Source organism: Phlebotomus papatasi, chromosome 1 (assembly GCF_024763615.1).
Source record: "Phlebotomus papatasi isolate M1 chromosome 1, Ppap_2.1, whole genome shotgun sequence".
Lineage (NCBI taxonomy): Eukaryota > Metazoa > Arthropoda > Insecta > Diptera > Psychodidae > Phlebotomus > Phlebotomus papatasi.
The window spans coordinates 9,002,692-9,020,127 of record NC_077222.1 but is presented as its reverse complement, the minus strand read 5'-3'; the positions used below and the strand labels follow the sequence as shown (position 1 = coordinate 9,020,127).

The 17,436-nt window shown below is 32.4% G+C and overlaps 2 protein-coding genes across 2 annotated transcripts in view; one reads left to right on the top strand and one right to left on the bottom strand.

The window, feature by feature from the left end:
• The window catches only part of LOC129798708 (uncharacterized), a 79,067-nt gene extending 71,559 nt beyond the window's left edge, over nucleotides 1-7,508 (bottom strand). The window contains exon 1 of the mRNA XM_055842000.1: nucleotides 7,008-7,508. Within this exon, the coding sequence (XP_055697975.1) occupies nucleotides 7,008-7,124 (117 nt within the window). The 5' untranslated portion in view covers nucleotides 7,125-7,508. The remainder of the gene's footprint in view (nucleotides 1-7,007) is intronic.
• Nucleotides 7,509-7,529: 21 nt separating this feature from the next.
• LOC129798723 (ubiquitin-conjugating enzyme E2-17 kDa) overlaps nucleotides 7,530-17,436 on the top strand; it is a 33,099-nt gene continuing 23,192 nt past the window's right edge. The window contains exons 1-2 of the mRNA XM_055842031.1: nucleotides 7,530-7,872; nucleotides 8,684-8,747. Of these exons, the coding sequence (XP_055698006.1) occupies nucleotides 7,849-7,872; nucleotides 8,684-8,747 (88 nt within the window). The 5' untranslated portion in view covers nucleotides 7,530-7,848. The remainder of the gene's footprint in view (nucleotides 7,873-8,683; nucleotides 8,748-17,436) is intronic.

Genomic DNA, 17,436 nt, shown 5'->3' with positions numbered 1-17,436 from the left:
TTTTTGCCATTATAGACATTCCACTTAAAACTTAAATTATATATTGTAGGTGTATATTTTCTATACTGTACTTATGTAAATATAATTCCACTGAAACCCGTTGCAATTTGATATGTTGGCAGATTTCATATTTTTAACGATAGACAGATAGAGAGCTAATGCATGTTGATGAGCTCAAACATCAATATTTTTGTGATTTGTAGTCACTATTATAAATCATAAAGAGAAAATTACTTTTAAACTAAAAACCATTGGCTATTTTTGCCACTCTTTGAATAGGGGAGACTGGGGCAAAAAGTCACAACACGGATATTTTATTTTTTTACAACATACCCGTGCACCTCCAAAATTTCTAATTAGCACAGTTTTATAGAAAATTTACCGCTCTACAACTCTTTGAAAGCCATTTTCGTAATTTTGTGATCATTCTCAAAAATGCTGGGGCAAATAGTATCAGGCATGAGATACTATCACATTTTCTTTCGCTTTATTACGGGATTCCGTAAATTTAAGTAAAATACCTAGATTACATATTTTCATAGGAAATTTATTCTTCTACGCCCTTGTAAAACACCGTTTTCTCTATCTGAGCGAGAAAAGCGCATTTTAAGCTATCTTACAAAAAAAAACACACAAAAGACTGCAAATCGTTTGCAGACCAATGCAAGCAACAAGCGGCGAGACATGGTAATGACGTTTCTTTTCACCGTGGGACATCATATATTGTTTCGATTTTTGGTACTTTTTGCTCCTTAGCTTTTGTTACTTTTTACCCCAAGTGCTAGTTTTTAATAAAAGGATTTCTGGAGAAATGAATCTTTGTAAAATTCTAAAATATAGGGGTAGGCTTTGAACTTTCGCACACAAAAATGACGTTCAAGTTCAGTGATTTTTCTGTCTACCATGCAAACCATATGGATTCTCCAACTATGCCAAAAAATGTCTTATAAGTTTCATAATCCCACCCCACAAAATCCCAGGAAATCCTTAGATTTTCCTCCAGAGGAAAATAAAAATTTAATGGCGATTTGTCCGATAGATGAATCAAGTTTCTATTATCGCACACGATTCATGCCACCATTGAACACCCCATTTTCACCGTAAATTTTGCACCGGACACTAAAAGTTGCACATCATTGTTTAAAGGGAACTCTAATCTACTTGATTAAACCGTTTGTACAAGGAATAAAACATTTTAATATCACTTTTTTGGAACTTTTCTGAGAGATGTTTTATTGACACTAAAAACCTTTTTTTTTTGCTCGATTCTATGAGAATTTCACTCCGGAAACGGTTGAATCTGATGAATACTTTCTTGAAAAGTCCAAATATCACCAAATTTACACGAATCAATAAGTTTTTAAAGCTAAAAATTGACTAAAACTCTGCAAGCGAGAAGACCACACAAGATTCCACCATTCCTCCACGGAGCCGGATATGCACAAAAACGTTTGAATGTGCATCGCATTGAAGATTTCTCTGTTGATATCTTCCGCACGGAAAATATTTTAAAAATTGGGCTAAAAATTTCGATATTTTTTTTATTTTCTAAATTACTTGTTCAAATTCTAAAAAACTTACGACGTTAAAGAAGACTTATGGCGGCTATCTATGAAAAATGATAAGCCGCTATCTTATTTATCTTGGAAAATATTGAATTTTAAAATTTTCAATTTGAGACTTTTTGCCCCAGTCTCCCCTATATATGATCACAAAAAAGTCACACTATTTAGGTGTGATTTACAGCTAAAGAAATAGTGCAAGAAAATCTCTTAGCCAAACCCCCTTTTTTTCACACCACAAACAAACTACAAACTTTCTTCAATTTCTTCGTACATTTTTTTCCCAAAAAAAAATCCTCAAAATGAATAGATACATTTATCCAAATAAAAAATTTTTCTGTCTCCAAGAAAGAACCACCAGTTTGTAATCCATTTCATGGTATATATCTTACATATTGTCTTTTATTTTCTTTTTATTTCCACCTAGAAAGGGTTTCTTTTTAACAACAATATGAGAAAGCTTTTGGATTTTGTGGCAAACGAAAATAGAGAGAAAGGTGTTAATTTTGTCTCTCACATGAAGCATGCAATTATTGAGATAGGTTCCAATGTATACCTACTAGAATTCAAATAAACTCAACATCTATGCGGAGTATCACTTAATAGTGCAATGAGGCAATTAACTGTGAATGGGAGACGCCTCCATTCTTTTATACATTTTTTTTTATTATTTGTAGGTTGGACTCGCTTGAAGCTCTCTAGCGAGAAGGGCAACTACTACAGTTAATTTGAATAAAAATTATTTATGTTCACCTTCTTATGATTTTTTTCTTTATTAATAATTAATTTATTAAATAAAGGAAAAACAATTAAAACATTAAGAAAAGATGTTTCATGTTTCGTGAATCAACTATCAATATTTCATGTTTTAGGCTTGCTTCACTTAAGGCGTCTACATACCTAAAAGCAATTTCGTCAAAAATGTCTTTTTAAAAACAAATTGATGATTCTGTTGACAATAGATATGTAGGGAAATTATTAAAAAAAAACATTTTTTTTTAAATTGCTTCCAGTGTGTAGAGGCCTTTATGGAAGTATTTTGCATAAAATTCTTTAATGTTTCTGATGACTAAAAACTTATGCAATAACACTAAATCGTTTAAAATCCAAGGAATTTTTTTTCATAAAATAAAGAAATTACAAGTCTAAATTTGAATTTAAAATTATTTTTTTAATAAAAAAATATTTTAAAGTATGTCAATGAAAGAATTATGATGCAAGGGCTCTTACACACTAGAGAAAGTTAGGGGGAAGTGGGGTACCTTAGAAATTGGAATTTTCTCTTATTTTTAAATAAAATTGAGCCTTATCGTGATATAATTTAGCTGCACAAACAGATTAAGAACCTAAATTACATTATGATATGGCTTAGTTTCACTTAACTCTTTCGTCTCTTTTGGGACTCTGAGTACACAAAGCAGCATATGAATGTTCTGTGAAAAACAATGTTTTTTTTTTTATTATTCAGAACTGATAAAAATACGATTCTTGTGGATGATTACAAACTATAAGGATGTCCAAATGTAAGATATTTTTTGTAGGACCTCAATTAATTCTTGAGCTTAGATATTTTTGATTAAAAAATTGTGAAATTGGCTTGCAGCATATGCTGCGGTCTGGAAAGAGTTAAACATAGGAGAAAACTTCCAATTTCAAAGGTGCCCCAATTCCCCCTATGTCAATATTTAGCATTATATATGAAAATTTGGCAGTTTTACCAATTTGACAGTAATGATACATCATTATTGACGAAATGCACAATATCTTTTGTTTTGTAAATATATTTTTGATACTTTAGTGAGAAAAAAAGAGATCTTAATCTAGTAATCTCGCGCACTTTCACAGATAATTTCGAAAACATGTTTACAAAACAAGTTATTTTGAATTGAACATAACACATATTCATTCGAAATTGCAGCGGTATTTACCTATAAGTTTATTTCTGAGATTTTTGGGGTGAAACAGTTGTAAAATTAATCTTCTTTCCTTTTATTGCGAAAATTAATAGACAGTTAGGAGAAAAAAAAAATCTATTTTTCACATAAAATTAACTTGCAGCTAGAATTGTGTCCCTTTAACTTGAAATAAGCGATATGTTTTTGTACTAAATGTGAGTCTTTTTTTACGCTGCAAAAAAATCACATCGTTTTTCATATATTAGCCCGTTTTGCAGCACAATACATTTTAATATCGAAAAGTAGGCAAAACGAAATAGTCAAGTAATTTATGACGCGTATTTAAAATTGGAATTGTTATAATATCTTATGAATTTTAAGCATTCTAAGGAAAGAGGAAAACTTTCAAATAACAATATAAATTATTAAAATTTTGGTGAAGTTTGTTGAAGATTAAATGGTGTAATTATATTGCTTCGCATAAAAGAAAATAAATATTGCAATAATAGTCTAGTGCAAAGATAAAAGGTTTTGTTTTGAACCATTTTTATCCAAAATCACTTTGACATCCATTTAAATTCTAAATACAATTTCTATATTAAAAGTTAAAAAAAATTATTTAGGTAATGATGAAAATATCGTCACGTAGGTGTATTTCCTGATAATTATGATAAATGTCGTAAGTCTGTAAAGACCTCTCAGGAGTAGCGTCAAAAAATCGCATTTATTCTGATAATAAATATTTTAATAATTTTGAACATAAACGTAGTAAATATTACTTCAAACGCGAAGAATATTATATTTTTGATGAATGTATTAATTGACAAGTGGTGGTCTTTAGAAGGTTAATTGATATTAAAAAGTTTTTTTTTAATTATTGTAGAAATCTTAGTTTGGCAAAAATTTTGGCCCGAAGTAAATCGTATGTAAATTTTAACAATAAAAAAATTTTTGAAACTCATAATCCCTAATAATAATTCCTTTAGTCCCTGAACTTTCCCAAAACCTATTTTTTTTTTCAGAACACAAGGAGTATTTTAACGTTTATAAACTTTTAAAACCCACTAATTTCTTACTATTTTTGTGCCTTGGCATCCTTACTTAAATAAAATAATCCAAAATAAATATTTTTTCATAGGATCAAAAGGACACACCTTTTAACGGGAAGGCGAAATTCGCCTCACAGAAAACAAGCAGTAACCAGCCAAAATTTTGGCTGGATACTTTCGTGAATTGCCCCTCTGATTTTAAAATATTGTTGCGAATCTGCTTTGAGGCATACCCTGCCGAGGGGATGCTGCACGGTGCTTTTTAGGGGTTGAGTGCCGTGCATTATTGAATTTTGCAGTTACCCCTATAATTTATGTGAGCAACTTATACTCGCAATGAAGTAAGTCGAGTATTTGTGCTTTCACAGTTAAGTTTGAGCTTGGGTTTATCCTCAAAAAAAAAAAAATTAAAAATACTCATTATCCAAATTATGGCCTCCACACATTGGGAGCAATTTTTGTCAAAAATTGCTTTTTTGAAGGAAATTCCCTGCGGTGTTGTAGGTGGAAAAGTCAAATTTCTCCCAATGTGTAGACACCTTTAAACAAACGAGGGTAATTTTGAAGCATTCAACCATTGTGTTTCTTATTAATTCTAAAATACTAAATCAAGTTTAACACTTGGAAGGACCCTAGTGGCAGCCGCTGCCAATTTAGTTTTCAATTTAATTTTTTATAGTGAAGAATATATCATTTTGCCTGGAGGTCTGATTAAATGAGTGCAGAATTTATCTGGCTATTTTTTCGTTATAAAATTTTTAATAAAAATTAAATATTAATGTAAATATATTGCAAAAACAAAAAACTGCACTCGGAAGGACCGAGTGGCAGTTGCTGCCATATGCATTTTATATGAGAGTTTGACGTTCTGCAGATGTAATTTTCTTGATTGTTAGTGTATAAAAGCATTAAAAAAATAAATTGAAAGTGTTTTTGCAAATTATTGAGAAGAATTATGGGAAATATTGAATTGGGAAATATGAATAATTATGGGAATTATTCAATTTTTCTCTTATTTACCAAAGCTAAAAATCCATTTTGTTAAGCGAAGTTAATAGAAAATAGTTAATAGTATTAACTATTGTTCATAAAGTAAAATTTTTGCTTTGAAAAATAAGAGAAAAATTGAAACATTCAAAGGCTGCCGCATTCAAAGGCAGACCACTTTCCCTTACTCCATGATTCTGATAAAGATGAAAACATCGAATGGTTAAAAATCTTTAGATACAGTACCCAGGGATATGAAATTTCTGATTCAGACACCACCAAAGAACTGACTAAAGCTCCGAATGTTTAAATATAAGTAAAAATATCAAAATATTATGTAAAATTCGATAAATGGCAGCGGCTGCTACTTGGTCCTTCCGTGACACTTTTAGTTAGGGTTCTACGAAGTGTTAATGAAATCGATTAAAAAAGTATAGTAACTGTATTTTGTATTTTTTTAATTCTAAATTTACAATAAAAAGGCCTCTATACATTGAAAGTGTTTTACGAGAAAAAATGCATTTTTGATAGAATCTTGATATTTCTATCTACAGCACAACAGACAATTTTCTTCAAAAAAGCAATTTTTGAAGAAAAATTGCTCCCAATGTGTAGAGACCTTAACAAAAGAGAATATTGAGGTCAATGTTTCATTTGTGTTTCATGTAAGAGGTGAAACATTTATTGTTTGTGAATGAAACATTCCCATTTGGTTGTGTTTGTGCGGTGGTTCCACAAAAGCCACAGCTGCGCAGCTGTTGGCCAATGTCGAACATTCTGCAGAATCCCTTGGGCTTCGATCAGTGGCCTTCTTCTTCCGCCACCGTCGACCAGACAACGAGACACAAATAATGACGCTGTCTGCATGCTCGCTTATCTCACAAAAGGCTCAAAAAAGTGAGGGAGTAGGCACTCCGCCCGCCACTTTTTTCTTCTCTTTGTCTTCCCCATCGAACTTTGGGAGATTTCACTTGTGCTTCTTGCGTGGGAGGTCAGGAAAAAAAAAGCCCTAACCCTGCTGTGAAATTTTTCAATTGTGGAATTGCAATCGAATGAAGAGGCCGCGAAGGTAGTTTCCTCGTCTATTGATGACTCAAAATGTGTGAATCACATTGCTAATCGTTCTGCTGAGCAGAATACTATCTCGCAAAGCATCCAACACATTTTGTGTGGACGTCGACCTGTTGGAAGTGTATAAAATGGACAGAAAAAAAAGCCCATCGGGTCGGTGGCATGATGGATTGTGCGAATTAATATTGGAAAACCTGTATTGCTGGCCAGTATATTATGTAAATTTGGCGAGAGATATTATATTGATTGGAGGAGCTTGGACAAAATCGTCAAATTTGACACAGATTCGGAGGCATACAGAGAGCAGAGGAAAAAGTGTAGAGAAATTGGAACAAGAGCTTCCACTTGAAGGTTACCTTTTTTTCTGTTCTTCTTTTTGGCAAAATTGGCCAAAGATATGGTAAAACGGTGAGGTATTGAATGGGAAAAGGAATGGAACTCACCTCGTCATCGTAAAACAAGGGAAGTGACCTCGAAGACTCTTTTGCTTTCCCAGATGCATTGGTCAGGATGTGTACAGTACTCTGCAGCTCCTGCTGCCCCAGAACTGGGCTCTCCATAGCTTTTTCCACTGCCACAGGGGAATTTTCACAGTGGTACACAATTTTTTCAGCAGTAAAAAAACACTTTCTAAATAGTTTTCTCTAGGATTTCCCAACACATAATACAAAAATTGCAATTAAAAGTCACACTTCACCTATTCATTTGCCCACGGACAAACACCATGGGATTTCATGCACTTTCCCACACAATTGGCACATTTATCCATCCACTGGGGATACCTTTGTCACTCTACTGCAAGTTTTTCATGAGAATTTCACGGGAAAATTGGAGAAAACTCACAGATTTTCGGGGAAATTGTCTTTAGGTTGAAACGTAGGGAGAGAGAGATTGTCTGCCATTGTGGCGCTGCTGTTGCTGTCATCATGGCAGTTTTTTTATCCAAAACTTCATTTTTGACATTTGACATTTTCAAAACTCATTCGTTTTTGTCACTTCCGGTTTGGGGGAAATTTTCCACACATCTCTTGAAAGCACCTTCCTTAGAAGTATTTTCTATTGGGAAAAATCACAGTGAAAATTTACAATATTCCCTGTGGATGTCTGAATCCAGTGAAATTTCTTTTAAATTAATTTTCTTATGAAATAGTCGACTCACGTAGTGCCCACTTCGTTTTCATCCGCCATCTTGGTATTTCAATCAAAAAGGTTCGACGAACGACGGCCCATATTCCATTGTCTGGTGTTGAAAAACCAGAGATAAATTAATAAAATACAGTCGAAATGGCGTTAAAAAGAATTAACAAGGTACGTTGATGTGATTGTGATAGCGTGGTATGCTGTATTTTGGTGTTTTGGGGTGGAAAATTCACTTTAAATCTGACGCCCCAACTTTGGACACGGACCTAGTGTGCTTCCATCGTATGTGGTATGTGTGAAAAAAAGAGCGAGATTGTGCCCGTTCTGGATGCTTCCACGGCCAGGAAAATGGTGGAAAACCCATCAATGGGACTCATCAATGCCCCATGCACCAATTCCATGTGCCCCAGTGTGGAATTTAGGGCGGATTTGCCAGTGAAAATGCCAAAGTCTGCCTACCGTTTGAGCTCAAATTCCCTTTTCCTCTCGGGCATTTTCCTATATCTTTTTTCCTATTGCGCGACGACCGACGACGAACTCCATTTTTCCCATACAACGTTGCTCTATATGCGTATGCCCTGTACAAAAAGATAAAATGCCGGAAGCCACTAGCTTGAAAATTTCCCTTTTTCCCGTTCCTGCGTTGGAAAATTTGTTTTGGAAATTTTCAAAAGACCTCCCCTGGCAGCCCCAGAAGTTTTTCCACTCTCGCTCCTCCGTCAAGGTGCAAAAAGTCCACAAATCTAAGGCGTCTTGTACTCCTTTTTTCTCATTAAGTCCCTCCCTCTCCCCGTGGCCCTTCTTTGGCCAAATGGCCAGCTAATGAGGGAATTGTATCGATTAACTGACTCCGAAACATGGACGTCTGCGAGGTTGTTAATTCCATGTCACCATATTTGGCTCACGGTCGCGTGGGTCAGGGAGAACCTTGAGGCACAACTCTTCCAACTAATACCAATTCCTCTTGGGTCTCTTTCAGGAGCTGCAAGACTTGGGCAGAGATCCGCCTGCACAATGCTCAGCAGGACCCGTTGGGGATGATCGTGAGTATCCACCACAAAAAAATCCATTATTTGGGGGAAAGGGGGGCTACCTCTTGCACAATTTCCCAAACTTCCCATCCATTGTTACGAATATTACCCAATTTCTTTCTTTTTTATTAAAAAAGAAATTGCGAAAAGCCTCATTTTGTCACCAAAAAAAAAAATGAGAGCCAAGAAGTTTTGCAAAAAAGACACGATCAGCATTGTCCTCGAGATTTGTGTGTTCTTGCCTCAATTTATAAATTCAAAGTCGCGTCGTTTCGTCATCAATTTTCACAGCCAAAGTTCCGCATCGGCCGAAGGAAAAACTTTCGCATTGGCATTTTAATTCAAAATTCAGGATTTTCGCCTTTGGCTCCCGAATATACGATCGCATATTGAGTGCAGTTGCGTATAGTCGGAATGTACAAATGCATTCTGTATGCAGAAAATTGCATAAAAGCCTACTTGCTCAATTTTTGATAAAAGAAGCTTCCTGGCTCTCAACACTTCATATTTTTTCCATATTCCTTTAAGGCCTCTACACATTGGGAACAATTTTTGTCAAAAATTGCATTTTTGACAGAATTTTGACGTTTTCACCTACAGCACTGCAGGGAATTTCTTTCAAAAAAGCGATTTTTGACGAAAATTTCTCTCAATGTGTAGAGGCCATTAATAAAAGCAATCTATTTTTTTCCGGAAATGTGTGGTTTACGGCTCCGGCATACTTTGGAGATCAGGAAAATTTCAAGCAGTCAAAATTCAAATCCCTTTTTCACACACTTTGCATGGGTCTATCTCAGTCTTTCGCACTCCAAATTCGACTGAGCTAAACTGAATTTATTGTGATGTTTAAAAGAAGAAGAAGAATAGGAAAGAATTAGATAGACATATGCAAAGCGTGTGAGAAAAAAGGGATTCGAATTTCGACTGCTTGAAATTTTCCTGATCTAAAAGGCGTGCCGGAGCCATTGGGTGTAAACAGAAGTAGATTTTGATTTTCCAATAGTGTCTTGGATAAAAGACACAATAGACTCTCGCTAATTCGGCTCTTTTAAGATCGGGCTACTTTTTAATTTGGGCAGCAGTTAATTTTGAAAAAAGTTTGTTGACATTTCGTCAGTTAAATCAGCATTTGTCGTAACTTCCTTTTGACAACTTTTCAGGAGACGAAATTTTCAGTTCAATATTATTTTTCTTAAAAATGAGCCCCGAATGCAATACTTTTGAGTCAAAATAATAAGAGTGGCACTAATAAACTGTAAGTTAACTTGAGAAAATCTTTATAAAATTATTAAAAAGCTGCAATATTGAGAAATATGTTAGAAGAAACACAATAAGATTTTATCGTAACTTCCATCGTTTATAAAGCCGTAACTTCCAATGTATGGAGATTCTGGAAGTTACGACAATTTTCTAAAATGCATTATATCAATTTGAATTATTCTAGTGATAATAAGCGCCTTTATTTGACTAAATTAGTCAATAATACTGTTATCCCTGTCCCTAAAAGGTTTTATTTCATAAGTTTTATTGGATAAATTTTGTGCGCCACGTTGCTTATTTTGTTTTGAATTAATGACAGATGGATAGGGATTTTTTCTCACTTTTTTCTCGCAAATATTGAATTAAAATGATTTCATGTTACACCATTCGCACTGTCTTTCGATATTTGGAAGAGTTTATAAACGTTTTATTGAGAAATATTGCAATTTTGCTGCAAATTACAAGGCACGCAAGTGAGCAAAAGAAGTTACGGCAAATGCTGATTATTGAAAATTTTGTATGGAAATTTGTCGTAACTTCCCCAAAAATGGAAGTTTCGACAAATTCTGATAAATTTTTATTAATTAAGGGCACTTACGATAATTTTTTGTTTAAAATAATATTTAATGGGCTTATAAAAGTTTCTTTTTCACAAGTGCATTTAATAAACAAAATTACGCTGATTCCAAATATGTATATATCTCAAAATCGCAAAAATGAAGTTACGATAAATGCTGATTTAACTGACGAAAGAGTAACTCAGTGATTATGGAGTGATTAAATACTGGGGCAAGAACAGTAAACGTCGTTGTTCTGTTTTATTCCTCACAACAATGTGAAGACCGTCACATTTTGACACTTGAGCACTTCGAAATTTGAACAGGATGTACCTTTGTCACCTTGCGGAATTATCAAGATGTAAGAAAGTCTCTTTTTTTGATTTTGAAATAGATTTTCGAATTTTTCAAGATCTACTTGTGGATGGTAAAGATTAAGAGCAATTTTTGTAAAAATTGCATTTCTGACAGAATTTTGACGTTTGCACCTAGAGGAAAATGGGACACCTTTGAATTGGGGCAGCTTTGATATTTGGTTTTTTTCTCTTAAGCCTTATCTTAATAAATTTCAGCTTCACGATTGATCTGTAGATCTAAATGATATCATGGTAACGTTCAGTTTCGTTTAAAAATAGGATAAAGAAGAAGCTCTGCCCCAATTCAAAAGTGCCCCATTTCCCTCTAGATGTAAATTTCAAAATTCTGTCAAAAATTCAATTTTTAACGAAAATTGCTCCCAATTTGTAGAGGCCCTATTTTTTAATATCACGTTTGAATGGGTAAAAAATCGCAAAATCAAGGAATAACAATGGCTTTTGTGAGTTTTCTCTTAATTTTGAGAGAAAAAAAAGCCCAAAGAATTTAATTACTGTAGACTCTCACTCAATCGGCTCTTTTACAATCGGGCGCAAAATTATAACAAAATATAATATAGAAATAAAAATTGTTCAGTTTTAAAAATCAGTTTGACTTCTTGATTTATGTGGAGTCCATTGGTAGGGGAAAGTGCCCATGCTTCGTAATAATCAAATTTTTTGTATGTTTATTTATATCACGTATCAAAATTTATATCACGTTCTTTCTTAAAAGTTTTGCATATGTCTATACTACTTTCTCGCACTTCAAATTCGTCTGATCTAAATTGAATTTTCTGTGATGTTTAAAATAAGAAGAAGAGTGCAAAAGCGTGAGATAGACATATGCAATAGTTTTGAGGAAGAAAGGGATGCCGAATTTCGACTTTATGAAATTTTCCTGATCTAAAACTAGTGCCGGAGCCATTATAGGTTTTTTTTAGATATAGACAAATGATTACTTTGATTTTGAAAACCAATAACACTTCATAAATTACAAGGTTCTCTCGAAATTCGAAGTATCTCAAAGGTTTCAAAGATACTAGATACTCGCGACTGGTTTTGAAATTAAGGAGATTCCTGAAAGATGTTTAATGCTTTCGTCACACCTTTTAGATCGTTGTAATTTCATGAAATCGAAATTCTCATCCTTTAAAAAAAGGATTTGCATAAGTATCCCACTCTTTCGGTCTCGAAATTGGATTGAATTGAATTGAATTTGGTGTGTTGTCGAAAAAAGAACAAGAAGAGTGTGAAAGAGTTGGATAGACTTATGGCCTCTACACATTGGGAGCAATTTCTGTCAAAAAATCCTTTCTTGAAGGAAATTCCCTGCAGCGTTGTAGGGGGAAACGTCAAATTTCTGTCAAAAACCCAATTTTTGACGAAAATTGCTCCCAATGTGTAGACGCCTTTATGCAAAGCTTTTAAGACAAAAAAGGTTATAAATTTTGCCTTTATGAAATTTTCCTAATTTAAAAGGTGTGCCAGAGCCATAACAATATCATTTCAGCTTTGATAACATTAAATTCATTACGTTACCAACTTTAAAATAATTGTTTTTCATTAAATAATGCGAACCGGATGTGACAGGTAATAACAATTAAAAATTTTGCAAGTCGTGCTATCATTAGAAAAAAAAACGTAAAAAATAGTCTTAAGTCACACATTTCCTGAAAAATAGGTCAAATTCATCAAAGGAATCTGGGGAAAATATGAAGCTTTCGAAGCCAGAGTATGTGCGAAGCCTGATTGACTCACATGAAAATTTAACAGTATGAAGCACTTCCTGTGCTTAAAAAAATCCTAAGTATCACATGGCTTTATTGCAAAATATCCTTTAAATCTTTTAGAGATAATTTTAAAAGTTTTAAACCTAAAAGATTCATCTGACAATCCGAAGGATTATCTAAGAAATTTTCTCACTTATACCTTGTTTTGTGAAAAAACTGTCTGATGAGTTACAAAGAGGCCCCTAAAGCTGAATTTTTACGAGTTGCTTCAAAATTGTCTCTCTCAGAAAGCAGAAAATAATTCCGTGATACTCGCAGTTAATATCAAATATTTAATTATCGTGAGTATCCGGGTTAGTTTGCCAAAGCAAAAGATACGCTGGAGGTTTTTATTTCTGTTTTGAATTGTTACAAACTGGAAACAATTTGTGAGGATAGCAAGACTGAATCTACGGTAATCCCACTCTTAATGGATTCATGTTAGAAACCAAATTCCAATACAATTGGCTTTTGTGCAATAAAAAAAAAAGAATATTCTGCTCTTCTGTAGTCATTGCGGACTTAAGAATCAGCTGATTGCTAGAGATTTGCTGTGTAGAGCTTCGACCTTGCCAAAGTTGTGGCTTTCGTCCTTAATCCAAAACTCATCCGAGTAGGAATTATTTGCAACACAGGGTTTCTAGTGCAATAAATAAGACTCGAATTGGGTCAGCAAAAGTCTCAGCCCATTTAAATGTTCAAGAGATAACCCAAATTTCTGCATTGAATCATACTAAAATCATATTAATTAAGGGTTCTTTTTTTAATGTCTTTCCCGAAGAAAACTTATACAAATGTTATTCTCAAGAAGGAAATATTTTATGCTATTTTTCAACATATCTGCAATATGTTCTGAAACTTAGTTCTTAGTTAATATCTGAAAATGACGCATTCAACAGAAATATTCAACCTTTGGTTTATTTGTAACATTTTTTTTTTTAATAATTATAGGTTTTGAGAATATCGAAAAAATTGATGAAAACGAGGCAAATATCAATTATTGGTAGTCATTGCTTTTACTCTTATTACAAGGCGATACGTATACTTGTGCTCTTTATTTTTTCTTACTAAATTGCACTTGATTAAATGCATCACACAGGGAAGGTATTAAGCAAAATATTTTTTTTTTTCAACAGAAAGAAAACATTAAGCACATTTTTGCGAAATTTCCATTCATTTAGCAGAATTTTTTGCAATATTCAATCGGGCAACACTAAGAATAAATTCTTGGGCGTGTCTATGTTGCACATTTTTTATATTTTTTTTAAATAGTAAAAGTATGCTTTACAAAATACTGGGAATGTCGTGTGTAATAGAAAAAATACGATTATTGGAGTAATATTTCCAATAATTATCCTTGAAAAGAGAACATTTTTTAGAAGAAAGTTTAATCCCGTCTGACATAAGAGTAATAAGCGTTAGGGCTTTAATTAACACCCAGATTTAGGCACTATTTTAGCCCTAATTGACAAGATCTGAATGGTAGGCCCGAATTGCAGATTGTATTTTGATATTTACATCAATGGCGGAACAATAAGCCAGAAAACACACCCCTGAGATCACTTTCGAATATTGTGCAAGCGGAAACCCGGCCGGTAACTTAATTTTAGTAGTTCCAGTGCTCTCCGCTACGAGCGCAAAACAGTGTCTTTCAGGCCTTTTATTTAGATTTTCTAAGGAGCATTTTCTATGAGAGTTTCTTAGACGTAAGGTATGAAATATAGAGCGGTCTTCAGACTAGAGGTTTAACCTAGTTCCCGTAGGTCTTAAAATCCTAAATAGCGTGCAATTTAATTGCTTTTTGAGAGTCTAATAGGTTATTTACCTTTAATAATCCAATCCTAAGTTAAATTTTCCCAAAAAATCATGATTGATAAGAAATTAGAGCAGTTAAGAAATTCACGCTTACTTGTACAGACGAAATTTTACAATCATTATCCTTAACAATTATTTGAAAAATTAAAAATTTATCCTACAAAGTAAAAACTGGTTGAAATTCTTCTAGTTGAATTCTAAAAATTAAAAGGATAATCACAATAATGTTTCGTTGTACAACAAATTACTACGATTATAGTGAATAATAGAAGAAATATGATTATCGTAGTAATATTTTCAACGATTATCATTGCCAAAAAAAAAATCATTTTTCAATTGTCGTTTGAAACTCCAACGTTTTGGTAAAATATTTAAAGGACACATGATTGAAATCTTCTATTTTATGTTGTGGTAGTCTGAGTTTTGGAAATTAACATGAAAATTTCAAATTATTTTACTGTGTTACCTAATTTCAAACGATAAACCTTGTAAAATTCAACCTTCGTCTGAAAAATGAATTTTTCTCAAGGAAAATCATTGGGCATATTCTTACAATAATCACGTGACTCTCATTACACGCGATAATGGTCGTAATTGGCTTTTACAACGCACGATAATCTTATTAATCGCCTAAGGCATGATAATCATAGTAATTTGTTTTTACATCGTACGATAATTCTGATAATTCCATTTCACATAATAATCCTTGTAATTTGTTTTTGCAACGTACGATAATCTAATTTTATTACGTATGATAATCGTAGTAATTTGTTTTTACATCGTATGATACTTATGTTTATTTCATTTCACATGATAATCGTTGTTTTTCGCTTTTATACCGTGTGATGATTCTTTTAATTCTTTTACATATAATCATTGTAATTTGTTTATACATTGTATGATAATCCTTTGAATTCCATTACACTCGATAATCGCAGCAATTTGTTTCTACATCGTATGATAATTCTGTTAATTCCGTTTCACATGATAATCATTCTATTTTTTTACAACATATGATAATCTTATTAATTTTATTACACATAATAATTGTGATTTTTATTACCAACTTAAGATAATCCTTTGGATTCCATTACACGCGATAATCGTAGTAATTTGTTTCAACATCTAGATCCTACGATAATTTTTTAGTTTCATTTCACATGATAATCGTTGTATTGCAATTAAATCGATTTTACATTGTATGATAATCCTTTGAAATCTATGCACGATAATCGTTGTAATTTGTTTTTACGCCATAGGATAATTTTGTTAATTGTCTTTCACATGATAATCGTTATTTTTCGGTTTTACAACGTGTGATAATTCTTATAACTCCATTACATATAATCATTGTAATTTGTTTTTACATCATATGATAATTCTGTTAATTCCATTTGACATGATAATCGTTGAAATTCGTTTTTACTACGTACTAATAATGTAATAATAATAAAAATATATTTCTAATTCATGTCCCATAACAAGGATTAGTACAATTATGGGGCAGTACATCGTATTAATTGTAGTATGATAATCGTAGTAATTTTTTTACATCGTGTGATAATTATGTTTATTTAATTATACATGATAATTGTTGTAATTAATTTCTTTTAATTTTGTAAGATAATCTATTGAGTTCCATTACACACGATAATGGTAGTAATTTATTTTACAATGGAAGATTACTGCGATTATCATTTAAGATTTAGGGAATTTAATTAAAGATATTATAACTCGTGCTTACTGTAAACTGGAAGACAATAAAGAAAAGCCCGAATTAAAATATTTTTTTGTCAAAGTCAAGAATTACTCTGAAAAGAAAGGTGTCAGTTTTGTTCAAAAAAATTGTCAAATGGATATGGAATATAAAAGATTTTCTCTCAAATTGGGATAAAACACCTCACTGAGAAGTAGAATGAACCTTTTTTTTAAGTACAGTTTAACTTTAATAGTGTAAACGATGTTAGCCCTAATGGTTCTGTAGTTAGTGAGTATAGTTTTTTAAGTCTGAAATTATTAGTTAACTCCTTAAAAGTTTTCGAAGTTCGTGAATTATACAAGTAGGTTAAAAGTTTAAAATATTTGAGCGTTTACACTATTAAAGATACTTTATGATCGTTTTCTATTTTCTGAAAATTACACTTTTTGATAATGGAATTCCATATTACCCCTTGTAAATTGTATGAATGAAGAAAATTTTTTAATTATTTTAATTTACCTTTTTATCAATTCACAACTAAATTCTTTGTCCATCATTTCGCTTTTTTATTCATTCATATAACTAAAGTTTTCGTTCCGCTTTGAAAATTTTGCAGTTGGACTTGATTTTTTTTGCGCAATTTCGCAAAAATTATTTACATTTCATCTTGCGTTAAATTGAACCTAATTTTTAGATCACAAAATTTTCCAAGTTCGTGACTTCAAACTTACAAGAGTAATTAAAAAAATAATATTGCATAGAGAGAGATAATAACATTTATATAAAAATTCTATGTGATATCATACAATTAGCTAAGGAATGTTGAAATATCTTCGTGAATTGCCCATCAGACAGATGAAAAGACTTTCTGTGATAAGACAAAATTTACCAAAGATACTGCAAAAATTTTTAAAGTTTAACTCTGTGAGTCATTTCTTTTGATATAATTCAGCTCTTTTGAAAGGTTTTTCTTTGAATTTTCTTAAGATTACTCCTTTCAACAAATAATTATCTGAATGATGAAGTAGAAACCAAAGATATACGAGGCGCCTTTTTTAGTGAAAGCAATAAGAAGAAATCTAACTGTATTCTACCAATTTTTCTTTTTTTTTTTTGGTTAGTCACAAAATAACTTAAACACCCAACACACACATTTTATATTCTAATTGTCACAATAATTTTACAGTTACTTTTTTCGCTTTCTCTCAGTCGGTTTTTTCTTTTTTTTTTTGCTTTCTTCTTATT